The sequence below is a fragment of the Vigna angularis genome, chromosome 3 (genome assembly GCF_016808095.1).
Source record: "Vigna angularis cultivar LongXiaoDou No.4 chromosome 3, ASM1680809v1, whole genome shotgun sequence".
Taxonomy (NCBI): domain Eukaryota; kingdom Viridiplantae; phylum Streptophyta; class Magnoliopsida; order Fabales; family Fabaceae; genus Vigna; species Vigna angularis.
The window spans coordinates 11,717,761-11,745,407 of record NC_068972.1 but is presented as its reverse complement, the minus strand read 5'-3'; the positions used below and the strand labels follow the sequence as shown (position 1 = coordinate 11,745,407).

The following is a 27,647-nucleotide window of genomic DNA, read 5'->3' as shown; positions in this document are numbered from 1 at the left end:
GAAATCGATTTTATCATCATCCAATGCAAACAAGAATCAATTATTATGAAGGCGTAACTGATTTCAACCAAATATAATCGATTCCAACAAACAATATAATTAATTTTAGTAAAGATGGAACCGATTCCAAAAACCCATAATTGATTCGAAGAGGTGTGTCAATGACTTTGGAATTAATTTCCTTACACAGTGGAACCAATTTCAGTTTCATTTCATTGACTTATTATTTATAAATGTTGTAATGTTGGAAGTCTTACATCGTCTAGAGATGAAGTCAATTTATAATATATAAGTGAGTACAAACTTCACTTTACAAACTAATTTTGTGGGGTTGGGTTAGGTTTAAAGTCTACTTTTTACCATGGTATTAGAGTTATACTTAGAGTATATCCTAACAATATTTGTTGTTTGTTGGACATGTTGTTCCATCCGCCATCAGGCTGTTACCTTACAAGTCAATTTTGTGGGGTTGAGTTAGACTTAAAGTCCACTTCTTAACATATAAGATATTCATAATAGAAGGATTGAGCTGAAGGTTGAACTAGATTGGGTTTCGCTTTTTATTTATTAAAACATTTTTTTTGTAATCTATCACATTACTCAAATCAATCATAAAATTTATTTTCAAATTCAATCACTATCACTTTCAAATGCTTTAAAAAAACAATACACACCTTACTCTCAAATTTATCCAATAATTACTTCTCAAATCCACTTTCAAAAGTGCACACACTCTTATGCTTTGTTTTCTTCTTTAAAATAATATTTTTTATTTAATTTTTTTAATAATTATAGTTTAAATAAGCTTATTGATTATTTCCTTGTATTATATATATATATATATATATATATATATATATATATATATATATATATATATATATATATATACCTATTTTCTTTTATCTTTCATAAACTTCTCCTTACGTAACATATATAGTTTATTTCTTATACTTTTTTAAGTCAAACTATTTCACATATTAATGAGATTGAGACCGTGACAGAAAGAGGTTATTTTATTTAAACTTATGAAAATTATATTTCAAATTAGTATTGTTCATGTTGAATTCTAAACTGTATAATTTATTTTTCATTAAGTTATGAAATGTCAAAGTAAAATATTGTTTCAAAATCGAAAGAAATTATTTTAAGATTCCAACATAAATTTCTAAGATACGAACAAACTCAATTTATCTGTCATTAATTATAAAATTAATATTAACATTCGTTAAAATAATAAAAAACAATTTCTTTTGTTATTGTTTTTAAAATAATATTAAATTTCATTAAGATAACTATTAACTGCAGTTGACATTCCTAGAGGGTGACAAGCAATTTAAACCTGGTGTTAATTTGACTCTTACATGATAATTATAAATTTACCTTCTATTGACCACATACCTTTTATTAAAAAACAAAAGAAAATCCCCTACCCGTTACAACAATGTGGGTCACACTCAACTTGTATCGATTTATAATTTAATGAGAAAAATAAATTAATTTCTCTCACAAATCTTAATAACCCTAAATAGATATGTATGTTCTAATTGAGTATAAGTAATCCTGGTTGGATGTTCCACAAAAATTAAACATATGTTAATTTAAAATATATAAATAGATATAAATTTATTTTATTTTTTAATTTGATAGAATTAAATTAGATTTTAATTTTATTTTTTAATATTTATTTTTATATTCACATATACTTATTTATTAACAAATATTTTTTTATTTAATTTTTGAGTTAAATATGTTTTTTTCTTTTAACTTTAGTTGAAAATTGAAATTACTTTCTCGGTGAAACTTTGACTTAATTTAATCTTTTAATTTTAAAAATATGTGAATTTAATTCTTTTAACTAAATTTTATTAAGTTTATTTAATGTTTCAAGCATATCTATAATAACATTTGAATTATTTATAGTTTTTTTTTACACATTTTTTCTTCAATATTAATTAAGAAATGTTTTGTTAGTTAAGAAGGACTTTTAAAACTTCAAATAAACTTAAAAAAATTGGGTTAAAATGATTAAATTCATATAATTCTGAAGACGAATGACTAAATTAGTTCAAAATTTCAAAAATAGACTAATTCCAATTTTCACTAAAATTTAAAGTTAAAGAACCAAAAACATATTTCACTGTTAATTTTTTTAAAGATTAAATAAAAATATTAAAAATAAATCTTTAAAATATAAACTTAGATAAAAAAAATCAAGTACAATTCAAAACAAATTAATCAACAAAATATGAATGTAAACAAATTTGATGTTTCTAATCAACAACTTCAAATAAATTGTGTCAAGATATAAATTTTAAAAAGTTAATCTTACATAAAATAACTTCAAATTTCATAAATCTAAATAAAAAAATATAAATATATAAAGTAATTTTTTAAACATTTTTCATAATTAATATATTTTCACTTTTATTTTAATCACATGAATTTAAAAAAACATTCAAATAAAATTTACTAATAATTTTTAGTGTGAAATGGATATCCATATGTTAACTGTCATGATATCATATGATCAAAAATATTAGGTTTAAACCCTCGTTTGGTCCTCGTATTTGAGTGTCAATTTCAAGTGGGTCATCGTTTTTTTTTCGGTCTCAATCAGGTCCATAAACTTGTAAAAATAAGCCAATTAAGCCATCTGCGTTAAATTATCACTGACGCCGTCTAACTGTGATGACGTGGTGCACACATATGCATACATCTTATATTACGTGGAATTTTTTATTTAATTTGTTATTAAGTCTTGTACAACTGTCCAAACGCCGTCTCATAGCCCTTGGCGAAAAACCTTGCACCAATCAGCTTCTTGTTACAGTTTGATGGGTTGAAGTTCTTATCTCTCTCACACTCACCTTTCCAGCGATACATCCGGCAACAAGAAGATCACACTACTCTGCCCAATTACACAAGAAATCAAACTATACCCATTTATAGTACCAACAATGATAGAATCATTAAGAAAATAAAAGGAAAATGACAAGGAAAAAGAAAGAAGAAATTTGTTTGTTTCCAATCCCTTAATAACCCCATAAAATCTTTTAAATTGAATGATGAATTCACTTTTGGAGTTCTCCTGCTTCAGAGCCAACAACGACTCAAAAGGCGTCGGAGGAGGAAGAGAGACGTTGATGAGTCGCTTGAGTACCAAAATTAGAGCTTGAGTACCAAAATTAGAGCTTAAGTACCCAAATATCCTTCACCATGAGCCTTAAGCGACAAATAAAGCTGTTGAGCAAGAGCCAAACTAGGCAAAACAATCCCCATATTCTGACATTCCTTCAGACAAATCCTCAAATCTTTAACAAAGTGGTTTACAAAAAGCCCCCAAATCTTTAACAAAGTGGTTCACGAAAAACCCTGCTTCAAAATCCCTCTTTAAGATCCTCTTTCCGTACAAGTCCAGCGACTTCGAACCGGCCGCGCCGGTGGAAATCGCCTCCAGGTACAACCCTACATCCAACCCCGCCTTGTGCGCATACACCATTCCCTCCACCAGCCCCACCATCGTCGACGCTATCGTCACCTGATTCGCCAATTTCGCGAATTGCCTCTTCCCACTCCCTCCCATGTAGTTCACTTTCCCATCACTGAAAACAAGGGTTCCAGATTCTTCACTGTCGATTCCTCCCCACCGACAAAAATCGCTAGGGTTCCGTTCTTCACGCCTCGGTCGCCGCAGGAGACGGGGGCATCGACGGAGTGCCAGCCTTTACCCGCGACTGGTTGCTCCTGCTGTTGTTCACTTTCAGTCTTGGAAGGTTTACAGCAGTTAATAAGTAAATTGGGCACCAGCTCCTTCTCTAGAGAGGACATGTACACTGAGACAACAACATCGAGAAAAATCAGATGATAAAATTCTTCAACTAGTTCGTGTTTTTCATAAGTTTGGGGACTCTGACAGCAGTTATCATTCTAGTGTACATTCAAGATCACATAGGGAGACGGCGGTTGCCGGAATCAGGACCTAAGGGGATCGACGACGCAAGGTGGATTATGAGTCGCAGCAACAACAGGAAGAAGGAACTAATTAGGTTTTCATTTTTACACAAACAAACGTATAATAGCTCATTTAAAATGGTAAGTATCATAAATTAAATAATATAACATAAATACGATGACCAATCGAGAGTTTAAACCAAAATATTTTAATAACAAATATCTTTAGGTAAAATATTTAATGGATACCTACAATAATGAATAAGTATGAATATTTAATTATTGATTTATTGATGAGACGAGTACCGGTATAATGGTATTTGATGTACGAATATTTACTATAACTTATTTTATATTTATTATTAGATAATTATCAGTGAGTTTTATTTCAATATTTTTTAAAATCAAGTGATCAAAATACACTTACTAAAGAAATATTAATTATTAAAAAAAAAGTTTAGATTCTAACTTTATATATTTTTATTTTTTATTCATGAAACTGAAACTATTTTTAGAAAGATTAATTTTGTACAATTTATATTTTGTTGCAAACTTGCATTGTATTACTATTTTAGTAAGTAAATTTTAATTTGAATTGTGCTTTAAAATTATTATTTTTTAATTTTATATTTTGAAATTTTATTTTTAAGTAATTTTTTTTAATTTTTAAAATAAAATATGGAGGTTGGGGAAAAGGAAAATATTATTACCTTGGGATAAAACTTGAGATTACTACCTTAAAGATCTTTTGCAAATGAAGAGAGAATAAACTTTTTGGAGCTCTCAAGCTTTTTCATTAATTAAATTTATTTAACTTGGATTGGAATAAAAAAAAAGACTGATTTATTTCAATAGTTATCCCTTATTATTAATATTAACTCTTTCTCAACCCATCTCCTGAGATTTATCAAATTCTTCGTGAAAAAAGGTCGAGGTATCAAATGAAATAATAAGAAATCAACATAGTACGGAGCTCACTTTAAATCTTAAAGCGATTGCAAATTAAGTTAGTTGAAATCAAAGGCAAAAAGAAAAATGACAAATCAATTAAAGCAGTAAGATAAGCATATGTGTTAATGACAAAAATAAAAAAAAGTGTTAAGCAGTATATGAGATTTGTGTTTTTCTTGGTAACATTTATCCTCGTCTCACTCTAAATATTCCAAATGTCTCAGACCTTAAATTTGGTTCAAATTCTTTGACAAATCAAATTAGAGACCAAATCCAAATTGATTACAATACCGCACAACACTGCGACCCTCCACTTTTCTTTTACTGCTTCTGCTTCTCTCCTGCTACTTCAAAACACAGTCACAAGAATGGGGTTTTCCTCCTTTCTGGGTCGTCTCCTCTTTGCCTCCCTCTTCATCCTCTCAGCATGGCAGATGTGAGTCCTTTCTCTCTTTCTAGATCCATTCGTAATGTTCAAATTATTGAATGTTTGCCCATTAAATTTTCATTTTTTGCATCTGGGTTTTCATTCAGATTTGTATTTTCACTTAGATATTGTACAAACCCATGATGTTGTTTAATGGATACCTTTTCTTTTTTTATATAAATTGGGCTTCTTCGTATTGCTCAATGATTATTTTGGGAACTATGCTCAGTTGTTCCAGTTTAATGACGCGTCTTTTAGTGTAAAGAGTTGTCTCTGGAACTTCATGGTTTACACTAATGTAAACTATTAGTTAATTGCTTTGTTTTCTTAAGTATGCCGGCATGTTGGAATAAATACAAAGAGCAATTAGTAATAATAACAAAAGCGACCCTGAAACCTTGACTTGCTCATCGCGTGTATGTTTGATGTAGATTTTCCTGTAGTTGGTTCCTTCAAATCATTGAAGATTTTTAATTATGTAATTAGTACTGAATTTGATGTCAAGCTAAGTACAGTCTGAAAAAAACCATCGTTTTAATAGCTCATTTAACAAGGCTTGATTTCAGGTTTGTGCCTGACACACTACACAACACAAGGAGCTGTGAGGCATCAATTGTTGATGATCTCAAATTGTGTAGTGATATAGGTATAAAATATACCATATAAGTGAGGTGAAAACTTTATCTTAGAAACTAATTTGGTAGGGTTGAGTTAAAACTCAAACTCTAACAGCCGTAGTATTTTAATTCTTTATGAATTATGCTGCCTTTATTTTACATTTTTGTCTTTGTTGGAGTTTGGATGGATAGTGAATATATGACCTCAGTAGAAGGCTTGTTGTGTATCAACTGATAAAGTAAGAACTAATCTGTCTGGCTTTCCAGTGACATTTGTTACATAAAAATATGAGGACATTCATATGCAATTTGTGCAGAGACTACAGCTCTATTAATTTTTATTGTTCTGATACGATGTTTTGCAGACATGTTGGTTGGGATGCATTTCAGTAGCTAGACACAACCTTTTTAGCAGTTTTAAGTCCTATTACTTTATTTTGTCACTGGCTTGGTGGTGAATCACCATGTTGATGTTTATATCAATGGGCATAGGCTGTATACCCCGTACCTTGTTTGACAACATTTTACAATATCAAATGTTTGGTTGTTAATGTAATTTTTAGTTTGTTAGTAATACTATTAAAGCAACATTTAGTACATTCGTACTTATATTGAATGCATGTTGCCAGGTTTAATGAATTTGATGACACTGGTGGACCAGTTGCAAAGGAGTTGATTCCCAAGCTTGCGGCTGTGAGGAGAAATTTATCCTCCAAACTGGGGTTAGCGGTATCAGACATTAATGTAAGGCGATCTTTTCTCACACTATCAACGTTTTAGAATGGAATTTAACTTTTACTTGTATAATCTTTCTGGATAAAATGTTAAATACAGGTTCGACCAGTCATTGCCTCCACCATATTTTTAAAGGGGGTTGGAGGAATTCTATTTGTGCTTGGCAGTACATTTGGATCTTATCTTCTGGTGAGGGCTTACTCTCTTGGCTTTGAAAAGAATACATGTTATTCTTAAATTTACTTCAGTTTTGATCTTTGTTTTGGTTCTAAAGCGTCATAATAACCCTGGTTACTTTTTTTGTAGCTCTTTTATCTGGGACTTTCTACACCAATTCTGTATGATTTCTACAACTACAGACCTAATAACCCTCAATACAGTTTATTGCTGAGTGATTTCATTCAGGTATGTGCAAAATATTATTATTTCATGTGTTCCTATCTGATAATTTTACCTGTGTCAGAACTTAATATAATGTGTTCACTTTTTTTATGCCAGAACACAGCACTTTGTGGTGCATTGCTATTTTTTATAGAGATGAAATACTTGATTACCAGGAAACAAATCAGGAAGAAGACCCCAAAAGCAAAGACAGTTTAGAGATTAGAAAAAAAGATGTATCTGTTGCCAGTAAAAAGGTTATTAAATTCTTGGTTGCAGCGTTATGGAATAATACTTAAACCCTTTTCGCACTGGCAAATATTTACACAGACCAATTATTTCACAATGTTCAATCCGGTACAATTGTTTAATGTTAGCATAATTAAATGTGATGGAAAGATATCCAATATATGATGAGTGTGTGTGTGTGATTGAAATATATTCAATAACCTTGAGTAATTTTAAACAGATAAAGCACTACTATGATTTGAGTACGGAAATGCGGTCAGTATTTGGATCTTAACCGGGTCCAGAGAAACGTCAATACATTTCCTTCTATATTTGCTGCATCGAAGAACCTCATAATAAAATGGTGCAAACGAGTTTCCGAACACAAACTTATGATTTAAGTATCAACAAATGAATTTCACTTTTCTTCTGTCACGAAATTCTTCAATCCACTAGACAAAATACTAATTTATGGTTCTTTACTATTATCAATCCAAGTGCCGACTTGAAGCTAGAAATAATTTCCTGTAGCCACTTGACAAATTAGAGACACCTTTTCCAAAGCCATAAAAACTGATACAGTACAAATATTTATAAATGGTCTCCATGTTGGTTAACCAACAGGAAAGCGAAAGACAAATTTCACCAAAAACAAGAACGAAACAAAGAAAGGAAAAAGAGAAGGGTACATTACAAAAATAAATGTGTCCGTAAAAAATGTATAGTTTATGAAGCATCAATTTCTCAACCAATAGATGATATATTCAAAGAATGGTTACTAAGTAGCCACTATCGATCTGATTAACCACTAATTATTCCTAAATTGGAAGTAGAGAAAATTTTGCTTCCAACCAAGTCGAAATTCTTCCTTCACCCCGTTATATATACAAGAAAAGTGCACATCATCAGCGAGGCGAATTTCCACGTAGCCTTAGAGGAAGTTTAGAACTTGATCAAATAGCCATCTAGATCGAGGGGGTGTTACGTTACATTACAACAAGTTTTTTTTTTTTTCACAAATGAATCAAACTATGAAGGGTCGACTCACACTTCAAATAACTTCTTCTCGCGGCATAAAGTCCAGACTATCCCCTGAAGCAATTAGACCGCCACCATCAATGCTTAGGGACTCGGCAGCTGAACATGACATCAAAGATCGAAACTTTTCTTTGCCAAGGCCGTCAATTTCCTGTTCATTATCCTCAGTTTCAAGAATTGCAATATCACTGCTCAATTTTTTTCCATCCTTCGTTTCCATAATGACTTGAGGACCTGAAAACTTATTGATATCAGAGTCATTGACATTTTCTTCTTCATCTGACAAGCATCTACAGCAGTCACACTCATCTAGCTCGTAAGGTTGGCTCAGTGACCCTTCCCTCCACGATATTCTCATTTGGGACTGTGAAGCATTCACTGTTGTAGAACTCGATAACCAAGGGTCCTGATCATCCAAAAATTTTGGAAGTTTACTGAGATCAATAGATTCATAAGACATATTTAAACAATCAAATTGAAAACTTGAATTAACAGAATCCACCGGGGGCATCGAACTATTGAGAAGGAAGCTTTCTGATAGAAGTACGTTCCTGGATGAGTTAAGGCCAGGGTTAGAATTATTTTCCTTTTGATTGTCTGCATGCACCAATGATAATCTAACATGTAATTCTGAACTAGAATCAGATTGTGGAGTTTGAATAACATTTCCACTGCCAAATGAATTCAGGGAAAAGGGTGAATTCTCATCAATGAGATTGTATCGATCGCTTTTTCCTTTTCCTGAGATACCTGCCCTACAAATAGGTGTGGGATTGGGAGAAAACAACAAGGATGAATAAGAAGGCGATAGCATGTAATCAGAGGGTGCTTGAAATTCAGCAAGCCCATTTGGAGAAATTGAAGAACTGATTTTTCTCATGATACCATTGGCACCACCAGACAAATCACTGCTATCACTTACATCCCAAAAAGTCTTGGAACCGGATGATGGGGAAGTAGTGGAAGCAAGAGTTATGGATGATGCTAGTCCCTGACTTTGATTTAATCCATTTTCAAACTTCTGATTCAGAATGTTCTTTCCCTTGTTACTTGGAGAAGAAAGCCAATGCACTACAGCTTCAGTTGGCAACGGTAACACGGAAGGACTAGTATGGTCAATAGTGTCCATTACTTTTTTCTCATCATCATCAAAACTACTATCAGCTACTTTACCACTGCCTATAGACTTCTTCTCAGCAGTGAGAATCCCTCTGGGCCTACATTTCCTCTTGTCAACAACACCAGAAACAACATAGCCAGCGCCATAACAAGTAGGTGTTACTGTTTTTGGAACCAGAGAGGACCCGCATTGTATCTCTGGGGAAACAGAATTGTGAATTGGAGGTGTTCTACTGATGCTCGCATTTGGATTCTCCTCCAAATCCCCAAAAACTGTAACATCTTCCAAACACGACCCAGTTGCGTTTTTGCTCGAAGGAGTCAAGTTTAAATCACCATGGCACAATATGACATGGTCATGCTCACCGGCATTATCATTTCTGCCTACCAAGATATTCTCTTTTTCCTCCTGGTCCGGTGCAGATGGCAACCTAGGTAAAAACTTGCCACGGTCTTTGAAAGTAGAACAAGGCTTGGACATTTGGTTTTGGCCAGTCCTAGAACCTGATTTCCTCCCAGACTGCCATTGGTTGAGGCAAGGGGGCCTCTTCCTATGATTCCACGCCTTATCCAATGCAAGTGTCTTAGTTTTCAACCCAGCATCACCCTTTGGAATGTTTTCCTTGGAGGATTTAGACTTAGACAGTTTCAAAGCAGCTGCATGAGGGGCTGATCTGGGAGTTTTAGTGAGATTCTTGGGTCTGTGAACAGGGGTTCTAAAAGAAGAGGATGACAAAAACCTGAGGCATCCCTTTGGGGCTTCAGTGGAGACACTGCTCGAAGCATAACTACTGTTGCTACTGCTGGAAATGCGGTTGAGATCCTGCAAAGGGCTTCTAGGACTTCGCTTCTTTTTTGCACAGGATGATGCAGCTGTGCTTGGTGTAGGTGGTGGGGGCAATGAGGAAGATTTCTTCGATGAAAATGCTTTATTCATAGTGAGGCCTGCAGGATTTACATCACATCGGACTGATCTAGATGCATTAATTATTTAATTAATTAGTTAATTAACATCAAACTGACACATTCTGCATAAGCACATTAGTTTTTCAAACAAGATGAATCCAACGGTAATCTTCAGTGGAAATTAGAAACCCAGCACCCAAATGTAATCATGCGAAAAAAGAATGAACAATTACAAGAACGGAAAATTGACGGCGTAGAATTTCTAAGTTGGGTCATTCTCATTCAATTTCCATAACATTCTTTAAAAAGTTGGTCTGGGAAAAGAATGTGGTGAGAAATCGGAAAGAGAAGTATAAGTGTGTGTGACGTTACCTGCGAAACAGTGTGATGGATCTGAGTGATGCAGATGAACCAACAAAGGATCTCAAACAGCAACTCGCTTCCACCTTAACTGGGAACACACCAACGATGAGTGTGTGGCGCACTTGCTTTGGTTTCTTTGGTTTGAACAGTTCACTTTAATTAAACTTTAAAATTAAAATGATAATAATAATATTATAATGATACTTTATTTAAAGCTTAACTTGAGTGGTTTCATCAATCCAACCAATTCAAAAGCATGAACTGTGACTGAAAAGACTACTATACCCTTTAACCCAAATTCCCTAATGGCATGCCAAACCTGATTTTCAAACAGAAAATTCGTTTTATTCTAATTGCGGCAATATATTCGCATATGGATAAAAGATTCATACGTTTAACTTAGGCTCTTTTTAATTTGTATTTATAGAATTTTTTAAAAATAATTTTGTTTAAAATTGTATTTTCTTTAAGAAATATTCACGATATCTATGGTAAGAAAATCTATGAACAATTTTAGAAATAGATATCTTATAATGACAAGATAGGTAATCCGACGGATTTCTGTCTAATGTTCCATCATAAGGAATAAGTTTGTCATTATTTCAATAGAAAAAAAAAGTCTAAATTTTTTAAAGTATCGTGTTATTGATATAAAGAATTTTTAGATTTTTTTAATTAATTTGTAGCAAAATCTTAATTGATTATCTTTATTAGAGTGTTATCTTGTGATCATGTTTACTAATCCACAATATTTGGATATGGAACTTTACTTAAAAGTTCAAACTCAATGATACTCATATCAAGAATTTGTGTGATGAAAATGAAGATTGAGAAGAAGAAGAAAAAAAAGAAAACCAGTTAATAAATATTAATTGAAGTGGTTTTTTATGTAGTTCACGGTTATTAATAAATCTTAACTAAAGTAGTTTTTTATTTACTTCTTGGTTATTAATAGGAATACAAGAGATGCTATTGACTGGCAGAATTTTATTTGTTTAGTTATACAACAAAATAGAGGAAAAGGAATGGAAAATATTTTGAAAAAGTGGGTTATGTAAATAATTAAATTTTATTCTAAATAAAAAATAGTTTAATTCATTAATTTGATGAAATATGCATTTATAATAATAATAATAATTATTATATATATATATATATATATATATATATAATTATGTTATATTTAGTTAAAATTTTCATTTAATATATTAAAATTACTATTTTAAAAAACTCGTGTTTTGATTTATTTTTTAATTTAAATTTAATTATAATTGCTTTGATATATTTACTAATCTTATTGGTTAAGATTAAAGATAATTTAAATATATTTTTAATCATTAGATGTTCCATTTAACAATGTTTCAATGTAAAGAATAACTTTAAATGTGCTAATCAAACTTAAAGATATACTTTTAAGATATTTAAACTCTAAACATTTATATTATATATGAGGATGGAAAAGTGATTTAGAATAAAAAAATATATTTTAAAATAAGTTTTTTTTTCTTTATACTTAATAATCTCACATCATTCAATAATTAAAATAAAAAGAAAAAACAGTTACAAAACTTCCAAAATAAACTATAATAAAATTAGATCCTAGTTAATTTATAATATCTAAAACCCTAAACATCATGAAGAGCAAGATAAATGTATAATTCAAATTATCTCGTCTTATGTTTTTAATAAAAAATAACCGATTATATAAAAATTTCTAACTCAATGAAAAAAAAAATCTTTAAAATGTTAACGTATAATTTAAATATGTATTTTTTAATCATTAGATGTTCCTTTTAATAATGATTTAATGCACACAATTACTTTAAACTTGTAATCAAACTTAACAATATTGTTTTAAGATACTTAAACTCTAAACGTTGGCATGGTATCAGAGGATGAAAAAGTAATTTAGAATAAAAAAGTGGTTATAGAACAAGTTTTTGTTACTTTACGTTTAATAATATTATATCGTTCAAGAATCATAGTGAATAATAATTTAAAAATAAAACTCTCACTTTGAGTTTCAAAATAAATATACACAATGCTTCTCTAAAAAATAACATTTTTCCTTTAACATTTAAAATAATATTTAGATTATATCCTTATATTCTAGTTAATTTATAATTATGGATTTTGTCAGTAACAAAATAAATATATAATTCAAATTATATCCTCTTAATACGTTTTTTTAATAAAAAATAACTGAACATATAAAAATTTCTAACTCAATCAAAGAAAATCTTTAAAATTGTAACGTATAAAATTAACTCCTGGACTTATTTATATCACAGGAAAAAATTATATTCCTCAATTGATCAGGATAAATGGAGAGAAAACATCTAAATATATATGGAAAAAGAAAAGATAAATAAATTATGAAAAAATAAAAAATTTATATAAATCAAGATTTTGATCAATTCTTCTTAATATAGTCATTTATGACTCTGAAAGTAAAAACAAAGCTATAAAAAGTAAATTTTATAAAAGAAAAAACTAAAATTTTGAAAATTTAGATAGGATGGAACTAGAGATTTAGGAAATATAGTACTGTGAGGAAGTTGTGATTAAAAGAGCTGAAATGCCCTTTATGAACGTAAGTACGTGAGAATACACCATATATAAGGTATCAAAATCAGTTGTGATGATAAACCAATATATCATATGAATGAGATGGATTGAAATTTTTAACCTATTAATCTATTTTCATCTGTCAATTAAGTCTACCAAAATGACAAGTTAAGAGTAGATCAGGTTCGTATTTAATCTATTGATCTGTTTTAGTATTTTAATTTTTATTAATTTTAAATTAAAATGATTAAAAAAATTAAATTTTTATATTATATTTTTATAATAGTATTATAATTTAAATTAATAATACTTATTAATTAAGTTTAATTATTAGTTATAATAAAATAATTTAACATGTAAATGAATTAACTATTTTATTTTATTTAATTAATATTAATTAATACATTAAAGTTTAAAAAATATTTATATTATTATATATACCTTAAATATTTATTTATAAATACATATACAAACATTTTTTTATTTTTAAATTTCTCTTTCTATTAAGGTTTAATTATATAAATAATCCTTATTTTATCATATCCTCATTATTTTTTATTTAATAGGATCTTTACATTTTTTAATTTTTCTAAATATTTTTTAATTTTTTAGTTTTAATTTTTTTTTTAAATTGTCACGCGTCAAACTCACATAGTACATGACAATAACAATGTGAACCGAACTGAACTGAACCAAACCAAACCGAGTCAAGACGAGCCGAGTCAAATCAAACCAAACTGAATTGAACCAAACTGAATCGAGTTGAAACGAACCAAACCAAACTAAACAGAATTAAGGAGAGCTTAATCAAACAAAATAAGTCAAATCGAACTGAATCATATTAAACTGAACCAAACTAAATTGAACTAAACAAAATCAAACCGAACAACCAAAATATTTGGAAGATTAAATTATAATTTTAATACGTGGTTTTGATCATTTTTAATTTTTGCAATTTTGATCTCCAAACGTTATCCATATTAATTTTTTGTTTTATCATCAATTTTCCGATGTTTATATCTTAATTAATTAAATAGCTTTCTATAATATCTTAAGTAAATATATTACTTTTCTATAATTTGATTGAATATATATATATATATATAAAGATTGAACTGTGATATATTTTTTAATCTGAAAACTAAAATTACAAAAATAATTAGAATTTAACCTAAAAATGATTATATATGCCTCTTACTTTTAAATAAACATATTTTGGCTACTTAATGTTTTTTTTTAACTTCTGAGATTTCAGAATAGGAACCTTTATCAAGGAAATTGTCAGAGAACTGTTTTCTCAGTTTTGAACTGAGGAAGAACCCAAAAAGAAATGGAAAAAACCCACCAAATTTGAAAAACCTTAGTCACTATTCTCTCTCAAACTGCAACTACTACTACAACTTACTCTCTTTTCCATGGTACAATCTATTTCTCTGTGTCACCGTTGCATTTTCAAAACAATTGTTCTCATATATCATGTTGGGGATGTTCTAATGTCACAGGATTACCTTAAATCTGCGCTTCCTTCTCAAATAATTTCAGAACGAGGGTCTAATCTGGTTGTTATCAACCCAGGTATGCAAAATATTCAATTTCGTTCACTACCCATTTGTCACCCTGTTCCCCAAATAGCACCCGAAGTTTACATATTCTAACTTCCTGGATACCATCCCCATATTACTCAGGTTCTGCAAATATTAGGATTGGCTTGGCTTCTCAAGACACCCCTTTTAATATTCCTCACTGCATTGCTCGTCACACCAAACAGACTGAAGGGAATGTCATAGATCAGGTTTTTCTGATAATTTGACTGTTTTTTTAAAATCTATTGTATTCTGTTCCCCTCCTTTTTTTGCTTGGATACATGATTTACTTTAATTATTGCTGGTTTTCACTTTTTGCATTTAGATGCTCAATAGTCATGTGGTGCCTGAACAGCACAAGGAAAGGGAAAAAGCTTATAATACCGTAAGTTATGAGAGACACTTTGGTTCTGTTACTTTTATTACAGTTTTGCTAACATGGATTTATACCCTTCTTTTGTTAAAAAAAGATTGCATCATTGTTGAAGATACCATTTCTGGATGAAGAAGCTCCCAGTAATTCTATCCCTCGCAAGGTGTGTGGAGTTTTATTCAGCTAAAATTCAAATGATTAAACTCATCCTGTTTGTTTGTATGATCTGTTTTTCTTGTTTGCTGTGTCTGTGTTGTAATAATGTTTGGACCTGTTTAAGCATGGGATTAATGTTCGCCTTTCAAATCTTTGCATCTCAAGTAGACAAATGCGGTGACAGACATATATATTATTCATTAAGGAAAGTGCGCTATATTCACCCTTTTGAACATTCTTACTTTTCTATGGAGGTTTCTGCTATTTTAGTCCTAACTATAAGTAAACAATGCTATTTATATGCTTAACTGAGCTTTTATATTTTATATAGTATTTATCACTTATATTGTTTATACATATATGATTTGAAGATATATTCAATGCATGTCCTTATAATCTCATGAAGTTTGTCGCTTCACTTATTAATCATCCTGACAGTTCTTCTTTCAGTGGTTCTTTTCTTCTAATTAAAGTTTTTTTGAATGACTATGGAACAAAATCTAGCATGTAAAACTGGATTATAGAAGACAAAAGAGGCAAAATAATAGGTTATGTAGTGAGAGCAAGAAAGATAAGTGTGGGGATGATTGTTTTAGCTGGCTATTCATTGATTTTACGAACATGGTAACGAGGATGGATTCTAAGGTTTCTGTAAAGTCACGTTCCCATTCTCGTGTTCAGGCAAAACTAATCTATTTGGAAAATTCTATCAAATATTTATGAAGTTGTTATTGTTTTTCTTTTTTTCTGGGGTTACTATACAACAATAAAACTTTAAGTGTAAACTACTTTTTTTCTAAATTAATACTGACTTTCAATGTACATAATATGCAGATGGGACGTGTTGATGGACACAATCCTCATATTATCAGGAAAAACTTGCCCTTCACTTGGACTAATTTATATGAAGAGGCCATTGATTCATCTGTATCATTAGGTAATTGGAAATTGGCCTGTTCTCATTGTGTCAATTAGCTTAGCATTTTATTCATTCAAATTTGTTTTTCTGGTATCTAATATGAGCTGTTTAGTACCTTTCATGAGTATTATACAATAAAAAAGAAGTAATATTAGAGCTGAGGCATTACCTTATCTTATTATAAAGTATTTCAATTATCATATGAAAAACCACTTTAAGATAACTTTTACTCTTTTCCTTTTTTTAGTAACATTAAATTAAAACATGTTAGTCTTTCAATGTTTGGTTTGCTTAGCTGCTTGTTTTATTGGAACTGAATTCTTCATTAGAAGCAACAAGTTGCAATGTTAAAAGTTTTGTTATTTTAATATTAATTACCACTATGTTATGAATTATATATAAATTGGCACTTGTAGAAACTTCAAGTAAAGGTGAGAATGGTGAGTCTTCAGATCCAAAAGAAGGTGCAGATTCGAAGGATATTAATGCAAGTGAAAGAAAATTCAAAGAGTTCATTTGTGGTGATGAAGCATTACGAATATCCCCAACTGAGCCGTATTGTATATGTCGACCAATCCGCAGAGGACACTTGAACATTTCACAACATTATTCCATGCAGCAGGTACTCACCACTTCCAAACTAGAATAACATCGGTGCAAATTAGGAATTTTTGTTAGATCACATATGGTTAATTAGTGAGCAGAAAAGTGTATATATTACATAGTTTGAGAATTATGTATTGTAATATAGAGTTAGGTGTTGCATTATTATAATGTAATAGCAAAAAATATTGGTGACCTTTATTTTTGTATTAATGAATTCATATCAATAGTTTTACTTGTAAAAATATGCATACCCTGCCTGCCTAGTCCTGCAAATTTATAGTAGAGTTCTACTTTAAGTTTCTAAGTAATATGTTGAAATTGTATGCTTTGACTATTCAGGAAGACGTGATAAACAATCTTCCATACATATACTATTACAGCTTAACAATAATCGTGCTTTTAAAATATGCATACTTTACTTGCTTGTTCCTGCAAATTTATAGCACACTTCTTGTACTTATTACTACTTAAACAGATTAATCATGATAGGAAGAAAAATTAAAAAAGAACATGTAAAGCCTCTTGACAACCTAATGCTGTATGAGGGGATTTTCTGCTTCCTTTCAATTACAATGTGGCATTTTGAGCATATTTATCTTTGTCTTTGGTTTATTACGTAATCTCCACACTGCATGCTAGCAAGGTTTTTGAGAAAGTATTGAGTTTTTGTGGTGAAAGTACACTGAAAGGAACATTCTTTTAATTGTACAGTGATCCTACTCATCCAGAATTTCGCACCTTCACTTTTTTTGTATTGATGTATGGAAGAATCAACACTGGATTCTCAATTAGAAGCCTCTGCTCAGTCTGAAATTTGAATCGATATAATACAAAGCCATTTGTGTCTTCACCTAATACCTAAAGCTTTTGAGATAACTGGTCATTATAAATTAGATGTAAAATTTGCACTCATTTTGTTCAAGTAACTCTCCTCCTTGAAATCCCAATATGGCTTTCAAATAATTGTTTCAGTAAAGCGATGATAGAAGTAGATTACACAGGCCCTTAAATTCTACATATGGTGTGTCTTTCCCTGGAGTAGGAGTCTGTCACACACTTCTCAGCTGTGCTATGTTTCTGAACTATCTGTCTGCAAAATGATTAAGCTGTTAACCAGAGATTGATCCATTTTCATATGACTTTTATTATCCTGATTTCACTTGAGGTTATTTTCTTAGTTTGGAGATTTGATATACTGATTTGATGATTTCTTTCATGTTATTTATGGATTTTTGAGCTTCTAAGTAATGTTTTGCGGCTTTTCAATATTCAATTGATTGGCAGCATGAAAATTATGAATAGAGAGATTCACAAAGCTAGAACAATATGAAATCATCATTCAAAACTTCTACTGGGAAAAAGCCAATGACTTGGAAATTATTGGATATGTTTAATGTTGAGATCCTGTATTTACTAAAGATATGACCAATTATAACCACATCTATGGGTGTAGGATATCTAAATTTTAACCATATCTTTTAGATTAAAATACTTCCGATGATTGATAGTGAGAATTTTGAGTGTCTTTGACACCATTCGTAACTCTTATTTTATATCACTATCACTTGCCTATGATGCAGGTACTGGACGATCTGCATACTATTTGGGACTGGATTTTGATAGAGAAACTTCATATTCCTCGCAATGAAAGAAATATGTATTCTGCTGTTCTTGTGATGCCTGAAACATTTGACAATCGTGGTATTTGGCAATCAGTTCGTTTAAACTGTGATAAATACTTGTCCTGTATTTATTTTGCATGTCCTTTTAGATTTCTTATTTTCCCACGCTTGATATAGTCATTTTATGTTTCTGTCCTTACCACAAGCAGAAATAAAGGAAATTATATCTTTGGTGTTGCGAGAACTCTGCTTTGGCTCTGCAGTGGTACACCAGGTGTGATCTTCTATCTTGCTGTTATAACTTCATATGATGATTGCAGGTATAAATGACTATTAATATATGAGATGATACACATTCATCATTGTGGTTATAGTTCTTTTGTTGCTGCTCTTGATAATATTATAACCTTACTTCTGAGGTTTTTCCTAACTCCCTTGACTATTACATATGGATACATACTGGTATCATTAGCAAGCCTCACTCTTGAGGAGTGGGTTCAATCCCTCAAGATTGGATCAAGTATGTTGGTTATGAAAAGTGAGGGAAATGAACAAATGTGTATTAAGCAAAGCAGTTAAGTTATTTCCATTAAGTTTGGTGTTTTCATGGTCATAGATTTGGTTCTTACTTTCCAAATAAAACCAAGTCTTAATGTTGAAAGTTGTTGCAGATAACTTTGTTCAAATTTCTGTAGTCTCAAACATTTTTCTCTTGGTTTGGTTTACAAAATCCTCTGTTCTATAATGGTCACGATAACTTTAATCTACATCAGGGATCATGATTCTGATGGATTATGAAATTTATTTATAGAACGGGGTTGGTGGAGATCCAACAATAAAGCATCTGATCAAATTGGAAGTGAACACTTTGTCAGGATTTCTTAATTAGCTTCTAAAAATTTCACAAGGTGTTATTTGACTTGACCAGGAAGGTATTGCAGCAGTTTTTGGAAATGGATTATCAACAGCATGTGTTGTGAATATTGGTGCTCAGGTGACATCACTTATATGCATTGAGGTAAATGAAACTTATTTTATAATTGTTATTAAACATATCTTATTTTACACTTACTTGGGAGTTTTCTATTAGGATATCTTGGAAGATGGAATAACTAAATGATGTATAACATTTGCCGAGAATAAATCTAGAAGTTGTATTTATGAATTAATTAATAGTTTTATGATCCACTATTCTTAACAGCAGAAAATTTGGAAGTAAATTAAAGAAAGCTCTGTATGTAGATCAACATATCACTGTATATTTATCCAGCATCATTTGATAGTAGATTAGTTACAGCAGAAAATGTATGTAGGCTCCTGAAGTTTACTTCATTTTGAAGTAACTGTCCTGAAGTCGTAAATCTGTTAATCTGGAAAATTGTGTTCAGTTCAGTTGTATCATCATTGGTAAGGTAAATAACAATTACTTTTCTGCTATTCTTCAATTTCTGAAACAGGTCCTTAAATTTTCTAAAATGACACTCTTGGTGACAAATTAAGTTAAAATCAAATCACTACGTTGATTTCATGTCTTAATTAATAACCAAACCATTTGAGTAAATGAGTTTATGTCTAACTCAATCTCACAAAAAGTGTAGTTTGTGACCTATATATATATAACTATGTCTCTTGTCAATGTGGGATCTCCAATATATCTCTTACAACATTAATGTTTTCCCTCACTTATATGGGCTTTCCTTCTCCTGAAAAGTAGAAGCTCCTCCAAATGGATTTTATAGAAGCTGTATTTTTGGTATTTTGTTAATAAAAGAAAGCTACTTTATTCTTCAGAGCTTCTGTAAATATGTGCTTAGCTCAACTTCTTTTAAGAAATGAGAAGCTTGGAAAATGTTTAGTCAAACACTACGTAGATGGGATTGTCTGTGGATCAAATTATGCTTCATGCTGCAATCTTGGATTAGTAACTCTGGTCAGTGATATAACCAAAAAAATTCCACTGTGAGGTTGACTTTAAATCTTATGTTGGTCATGGTAAACATAATAACTAAATTTGTTGATTGTGATGTTTGTTTTAATGATTTAAACTTTTGCTGTTCATTGGATTTACTTTGTCATTTCAATAAAACAACTTATATGGTAAAGTAGCTTCTATGGTGAATTTGACACTAGTAATTATTCTGAATATAATTTTGTTATTGGTCACATATACCAACTTTAACTTGTTTATTGGCTTGTGTCTATTATTATTTTAACTTTCAATTTGAGTTCTTTTCACACTTGATGGTAGTTCAGATTGTTATGAAAAACAGCGGTCATTAATTTTCACATTTAAACTCTTCTCTTGTTGCATAGGACGGAGGTGCTCTACCTTCAACTGGAAAGACTTTACCTTTTGGTGGTGAGGTACAAAAATAGTTCCATACTTCTACCCACTACTGATGTTTTAAAATAATCCAAAACTTGGAAAATATTCACTTACCAGCATGCTTGATATACTAATTTTTGTTTTTCTGACTCCATTTCTTTTTTCTTATTTAGCAACTATGTTTCACATGTTACTTGTGACATGTATAACCTAAACTACATTGGCCCAAACAAAAGTATTTTCTTAGAATATAGACCTAGGACTTGACTCAACCCTATAAATCAACATGTGAGATGAGGATTGTCTAATCTCTATTTAATTCATATTTCTAGTTGGTGTGAGACTAAATACCACATTTGATGAGGTGACAATTAAGGAAGCTTCCAAAGAGTATTAGAGTATAGAGAGAAAGAGAGAAGAAAATAAAACAAAAAGAAGATGATAATTTCATATTACTAACAACTAAGAGTGTTAGAAAGACAGAGGTATAAATCCTGTTTTGTTGTAAGCCAGACCTAGACCTAGTTTGCACAGGGTGACTGTTGATAGGATAAGGCTGTGGTTGAGAAATAACAGGAGAAAGAAACTCATGAGAGACAAACTCATTAGATTTGTGTAAATCTGGAAAAAGCGTCAACAAAGGTTGCCTAATAGGAAAAACCATTATATATTACTAGAGAAGGTCTCACAAGTCAATATAAACAAGTTTGAGGGGACCCTGGTAAACATTGAGATAAGAAGGAAGGAATTCTGCGAGCTTTTCCAATACAACATGCTTTACATAAAGAAGCAACTTCTTTATTATTAAAAAAAGGAAGATTTCATTGCTGAAAAATCAGTCTCAACATTAGAATTAGGATGCGCATGTCTAACTTGCCAAACAGAGTGAATACTAATGTTATTATCATAATTGGTTATAGAATTAATAGAAAAGGAAGACGTGGTGTGTGGAGAAGCTTGAAGCCGCAAGTCAGAAAAAGCATAGAGATGGCCCTACTCATCCTTGAAGCACTTTATTAGTTGCCTGAAATTTAACAAAAAAGTGAGTGACATTAAACTCAAAATAAACAGAATTTCTCTGGTGGATTTACTAACACTAAAGAAGATTTTTAGTGATAGTGGAAACCTGAAGTAAATGAAGGGATAAAGAAGTATTAGGATTATTTGGAGCAGAAAAATAGGAGAATCCAGAAGATTGAATTGGCAAACCTTGACCATTACCAATATAAATTTTTTCAAGATTTACATAGGGAACATTTTGAATAATGTTCTGATTTTCTCCAGTAACATGGAAGGAAGCACTGGAGTCAGGGAACCAATTGGAATTATTTGGAATTAGAGGTCAAAACAGAATGAGTAGGTGGCAACCCTACTCCAGTGTTGGTCATCAATGCAGTGGGCGGATGCTATGACTTCTAGGAAGGAGGATGATAGTTGGTTGGAGGGTGTAAAAGAGGTGGGGCAAAGTATTGCTGATAGTGATGAAACAAATGAAAATATGCCTGAAAATGTTGATTTGAATTTCCTTGGAAATTCAAGTAAAGATTGCCTTGAGTTGGAGGTTGATAATTTTGGTCAAGCAGGTGATAGAAGAAGGAAGTAGTATGTCAATATTTAAAACATACTTGACATTGAATGCTAAGTGTATTCTGCCACAACCTTCTAAAACTGGAGTCATGACACCACAAAAACTAGTAGTGACTTGAGCTTTTGCATCTTGGATTTGAACATTGGTGTCATCGCATAAGAAGTTTCTTGATCATTTTGTGAAGCATAATTGGGTATTGTTGCTTGAGTCAGATTAAGAGAAATTGAATCAAGAACAAACTTCTTGCTGCACTTTTGAAGACGTGACTCATGCAAGAAGAAGAGCTTCAACTTCCTCGATAGAAAGAGGTCCGAACTTACTTTCAATAATAGATTCACAGTCTTGAGGTAAACCTTCAAGAATCACATCAATGCGTTGTTGAAGAGCAACATGATCACCCACAAAGGCAAGATAGTCACCCAATGCTGTAGAAGAAATTCCGAACTATTCTCAACAGTAATGGAATGTAGTTTAGTGCAAGTTGGCACACTCCAGCTCTCTCATCTGTTTATAAAAATACTCATGCACTTTATCCCAAATCTGGTACAAAGAATTGTGATAACATAGACTTAACCATGTCAGTAGCATTTGATCTTGTTCCTATTGCTCCTAGGCACCATGAGCTAGATTGATTTTTCTAGCAGCATGATCTGCTTCACTAAAAAAGAAATGGAGGTGGAATAGATAAGTTATCGACCGTGTTTTGAAAATGATGTCATTTGATGCATGGTTCCATCTGTTGCTGCCAGAGCAAGAAGTTGGAATCATCTAGGTTTTCTCTGAAATTTTTATGAAGGCAGCAGATTAAGGGGAAGTAGAGGAGGATTTTCAGCCATAAAGGATCTTTAGGTTCTTAATACCATATTAGAGTATAGAGAGAAAGAGAGAAGAGGAGGAAACAAGAAACATAAATAAGAGGCTAATTTTGTATTACTAATAACAGATTTACAAGAACTCTCTTTGTATAGAGTAAAGAGATGGACACAGCTTTCATGACCTAACAGAAACAAAACAGCGTAACAAACATAACAGAAAACAGTACAACCCAACTAAAGAAAACCGTGCTTGCCAATGTATACTGATTTTCCATTATGTAATATGTTGCCATTTTCAATTTGCTTCTTTTTATGAAGATTTTCATATTATAATTCTTTGAATTATGTAGTGACATTTTATTTTCCAAATTTTGTATATTTTGGTAGTTTTTTAAGTCATTATATATATTACAACCTCATACTTTCAGGATATAACAAGGGGGCTTCTCTGGACCCAAAGACATCACCAGACTTGGCCACAAATTCGTACAGATGTTTTCAGAAAGCCTGTAGATCTGTTAATGTTAAATCAACTGAAAGAAACATATTGTGAAATCAAGGTGAGTTGTGCTGCTTCTCATTTTGCTTAGTTTGCAGTCGTCACCCTGAGTATTTTAGAGCCCAGCCTTATTGAGTGCGAAATGGACTTTTAATTTGAAAATTAGTGGCGGCACAATTGTGGCCCTGTTGGTATGTTTATCATGTTTCTAAATAACATGAATATGAAAATTCTATATATAAAAGTGAGACTCTATGTATCATGTGTGGCACCGCAGGCTGCATTTCAGCACTAAACATAATTTTTATAGAAAAGGACACGTGATGTACATGAAATTCTGAGAGTAATTTGCTATTAAAAATACTTTTGCTGTGTTTATATGGTATTTCTGGGAATGAGAAGATTTATAGACTTGCTGCTCCTCTTTGGTGTTTACTTGCTTCCAAACTTAGATTCTCTCTTCAATTATCTGGTGTCCTGTCTATAGGAAGAGGAACTTGATGCCGTTGCAGTAGTTCATTCATATGAGGACAGAGGACCACCTGTGTCTCACAAGATAAGGCTTACTGCTCTTAATGTATGTATCCAACATTTTTTTTGGTTTGCCCTCACTTTTAATTTGAACAATGCCATGATTGTGAAGTGATGTTGATTATTACTTAGGTCCCTCCTATGGGATTGTTCTATCCAAAGCTTTTAGTTCCTGATGTGTATCCTCCTCCCCCTCGCACTTGGTTAGTGGATTCAAGAAATTATTTCAGTGCTGTTAGCATGTTTGTGAACAATTAATCCTATTGGTTTCCTCCACCAGGTTTCATGACTATGAGGATATGCTTGAAGATACATGGCATATTGATTTTTCCCGGAGGTCTGACATGTCTGATACCTTCTATCCCAATGTTAATGGAGGATTACCAATGTGGGAAAGCTATCCCATTTTTTCAGCTAAGCCAAAAAAGGAAGAAAAAGTGGGCCTTGCAGAAGCAATTACTAACTGCATTCTCTCAACTGGTAATCTTTTGTCTTTTTAATTTTTTTTTTTTCATTTTTTATGCATAAATTTGAAGCTTGTTTAACTGTTCAACCCCATGATGTCACAGGTCGCATAGACATCCAGAGAAAATTATTTTGTAGCATACAATTGGTGAGTTTTACATGTTGAGCTTGGTGTATAATTGTCTTGATATTACATATTGATTGATAGGAACTGACATATTTATTTGGAATAGACTGGCGGGGTGGCTTTAACAAGAGGTTTAGTTGCAGCAGTTGAAGAAAGGTTTGTTCCAAATTTCATTGACCTTATCATGTTAACCTCCCCGGCTATAAGCTAATTAGCTGATACTGATGTTTGGAATGACAATTCATGTATTGTTTTATATTAGAGAAAAAGGAAAACTAGCCCATGAGGATTGCCCCAATTGGTGTGATATTGTAGATGTATTAAGTACATCTTTCCTTCTTCTTGTAACTATATTTTGCATGAAAACAAAATTTCGTTATTTAATGACCTGAAGTTTTAATTTTAACATTCAAGTAATTTTTTCTGTTTTATTTTTTAGTTTATTCATAATTTTAATTAGATTTGCCTACTTTTGGAACTGTTTCTTCTTTCCTCGTCCTGTTTTTCATTATCCGTATCTTTTAATACTGTCTCTTACAGAACTGTACTGTTAGCGGTGGCCATCATTTTGTTTTTCCCACGACCTGCTTTAACCTTATTAATTATATTTTTCATTTGAATTTCAACACCCTAGTGCCATGAATGATTATTTAATTATGTCATGATATTAATTGGATGAATCACTATTCTTATGTCTCAGAGTTTTACAAGCCATCCCTCCAAATGAAGCAATTGACACTGTGGAGGTTAGTTTACTATCGTATGCTTATTTTTTAATTATTTGTACTTAAAATTATACATTATAGATGTATCCAAATCTTCTCCAAGTGGTCATTAACAATAAAGGTTTGGCTACTATAAAGAATGGTTATTAAATTACCATGGTTTGACCACTATGCAACCAAGGTCAGACTATTGAATTATTATGTTTTGTTTTCTTTATAATTATTTTTGTATCTGATCTTATGGAACATCTGTACATGACTCTCAAGGTTCTACAATCAAGGACAAATCCGACGTTTGTGTCTTGGAAAGGCGGGGTGGTATGAATTTCTTCTTGGTTGATTTTTCAATTGTTCTTGTCATTGTTTTCAAATTCTACTTTTGAAATATTTGTTCATTGCTATTTGTATATAGCCTTAAATTATTGTAGACAGCACATTGTAATTATTTAGCTTTGGAAGTCATCAAATTCATGAATTTATCACTAAAATGTGATAGGGAAACAGAGTGAGTTTAGCAAAAGCTAGCACAGTATTCATTTTATAACTGTTTATCGTTTTACATATGTAAATTATTATTACTTTTTAGAAATAAAATTATCACTTTCATGTACATAATAGTAAATTTCTGTACATGAAGTTGGTACTTAGTTGGAAATATTCAAGGTGGGATTTTACATGTCCTCTGAGATGGAAGTTAGTGTTCATTTATTGTGTTAACATAGGTGGTAGTTAGTGGTCATATACTTTGTGTTAACATATCGGACATATGGCTTTGCAGATTCTTGGAGTACTTGATTTGGGTAGGGATGCATGGATAAGCAGGGAGGATTGGATTCACAATGGGATTCATGTGGGAAGTAGCAAAAAATACAAAGATTCCTATTATCTTCAAGCGCAAGCGATGTGTTATATGAATTCTTAACCATTGAGAAGAAACTCAGGAAGAAATATACAATGAATGTTTGATGAAATAATTTTAATTTCAATGTACTGTTAATTCAAATGTTGACAGTGGTTATAAGTCTAAATTATAGCTTCTATAGATTGAAACTATCTGATATTGTCAATCAATATATTCAAAGGTATAATGAAACGTGAGGAACAACAGTGGAGTCCCACATCGAGAAATTAAGTGAAGAGACTGAGGCTTCTTGTTATAAATAGAAGTGAATGTTCTGTATTTACCCTTAAAAGGGTCGGTTGGCTAAATATGCCACGTTCATCCTAGATTGGTGAATGCTGTATGGCTATCAAGACATATGGCCGACATAATTTATGGAACTCAAAAGGGTTGGTTCTCTTGGCCGACCCTCTAATTTCATTTAAAGGTTTACTTAGACATATAGACAAATTTAATTTAATTACCTATAACTTATTTGTATATTAGATTTATATGTCAGATTTTTTAAAATTAAGTTGTCTTAAAGATATAATTTATTTTTAAAGAACTTAATTTTAAAAAATTAGTACTATAATTTTAGTTTACAAATTCAAATTTATTCCACCAAATTAAAATATGCAATTGTTTTATTTAGTAATTTATTTATAACATGTCTAAAATGTAAAATGACTTGGATGGCTCAGATTCAAAGATTATTCTAGTGGTATTCTCTTCCATTACATTGTAGTATTTTCCATTTTCTTTGTCTGTTGTTTTTCTATCCAACAGCATGGTTGGCCACTTCTGATTGTTCATGTTGCTTTGGCTAACTTATTCAATCAACGACTACAGTACTTTTCTATAGTCAAATATTTCGCATATGTTTATCACTTTACCTGATGGCTTTGATCTCTAACTCACTACTTGTGAGCTGTGGTGTTGGGTCCAACTTCTAGAAAATATGTTTTTATTATAATAAATTCAATTATCACATTTTTTTGTTCAATGAAGTATTTAAGGCAGTACTAATTATTCTGGTAATAGCTTCAGAGATAATGGGAGAAAAAATCATTATACAAAGTTTTGTAGGATATTTTACAAGTTTAGAAAGGGACAAACTATCATATCCTGGGCATTTTTGTGAA

At 31.3% G+C, this 27,647-nt stretch overlaps 3 protein-coding genes, 1 non-coding gene and 1 pseudogene across 7 annotated transcripts; 3 read left to right on the top strand and 2 right to left on the bottom strand.

Annotated features, from left to right (window-relative positions):
- Nucleotides 1-2,754: 2,754 nt before the first annotated feature.
- Nucleotides 2,755-3,831, bottom strand: LOC108341461 (probable 3-hydroxyisobutyrate dehydrogenase-like 1, mitochondrial; annotated as a pseudogene).
- Nucleotides 3,832-5,092: 1,261 nt separating this feature from the next.
- On the top strand, nucleotides 5,093-7,474 carry LOC108343348 (uncharacterized). The gene is made up of 5 exons (XM_017581574.2): nucleotides 5,093-5,341; nucleotides 6,579-6,693; nucleotides 6,784-6,873; nucleotides 6,991-7,089; nucleotides 7,183-7,474. The coding sequence occupies exons 1-5, from the start codon at nucleotides 5,274-5,276 to the stop codon at nucleotides 7,282-7,284; spliced, it is 474 nt and encodes a 157-aa protein (XP_017437063.2). The 5' UTR covers nucleotides 5,093-5,273; the 3' UTR covers nucleotides 7,285-7,474.
- A 505-nt stretch (nucleotides 7,475-7,979) lies between these two features.
- LOC108343347 (uncharacterized) lies at nucleotides 7,980-11,778 on the bottom strand. Of its 3 annotated transcripts, none has more exons than XM_017581571.2 (2): nucleotides 10,729-11,778; nucleotides 7,980-10,424 (listed from the first exon to the last, which is right to left on the bottom strand). In XM_017581571.2, exon 2 carries the CDS (start codon nucleotides 10,385-10,387, stop codon nucleotides 8,345-8,347), a length of 2,043 nt encoding a protein of 680 aa, XP_017437060.1. In that variant the 5' UTR covers nucleotides 10,388-10,424; nucleotides 10,729-11,778; the 3' UTR covers nucleotides 7,980-8,344. The 3 variants fall into 3 exon arrangements, with proteins under 3 accessions (XP_017437060.1, XP_017437061.1, XP_017437062.1); XM_017581572.2 differs by having other exon boundaries at nucleotides 7,980-10,419; XM_017581573.2 differs by having other exon boundaries at nucleotides 7,980-10,395.
- A 2,764-nt stretch (nucleotides 11,779-14,542) lies between these two features.
- LOC108341113 (actin-related protein 9) lies at nucleotides 14,543-26,938 on the top strand. 2 transcript variants are annotated; one of them, XM_052875076.1, is made up of 20 exons: nucleotides 14,543-14,705; nucleotides 14,790-14,862; nucleotides 14,973-15,079; nucleotides 15,196-15,255; nucleotides 15,341-15,406; nucleotides 16,234-16,336; nucleotides 16,735-16,940; nucleotides 18,505-18,622; nucleotides 18,756-18,820; nucleotides 19,475-19,564; nucleotides 20,860-20,910; nucleotides 23,704-23,835; nucleotides 24,262-24,351; nucleotides 24,438-24,508; nucleotides 24,586-24,785; nucleotides 24,875-24,918; nucleotides 25,004-25,053; nucleotides 25,598-25,643; nucleotides 25,890-25,940; nucleotides 26,401-26,938. In XM_052875076.1, the coding sequence occupies exons 1-20, from the start codon at nucleotides 14,703-14,705 to the stop codon at nucleotides 26,542-26,544; spliced, it is 1,770 nt and encodes a 589-aa protein (XP_052731036.1). In that variant the 5' UTR covers nucleotides 14,543-14,702; the 3' UTR covers nucleotides 26,545-26,938. The 2 variants fall into 2 exon arrangements, with proteins under 2 accessions (XP_052731036.1, XP_017434241.1); XM_017578752.2 differs by having other exon boundaries at nucleotides 18,505-18,625.
- Nucleotides 26,811-26,937, top strand: LOC128196073 (U11 spliceosomal RNA). Its single transcript, XR_008248173.1, has one exon. It is a non-coding gene; the product is annotated as a U11 spliceosomal RNA (small nuclear RNA).
- Nucleotides 26,939-27,647: the final 709 nt, after the last annotated feature.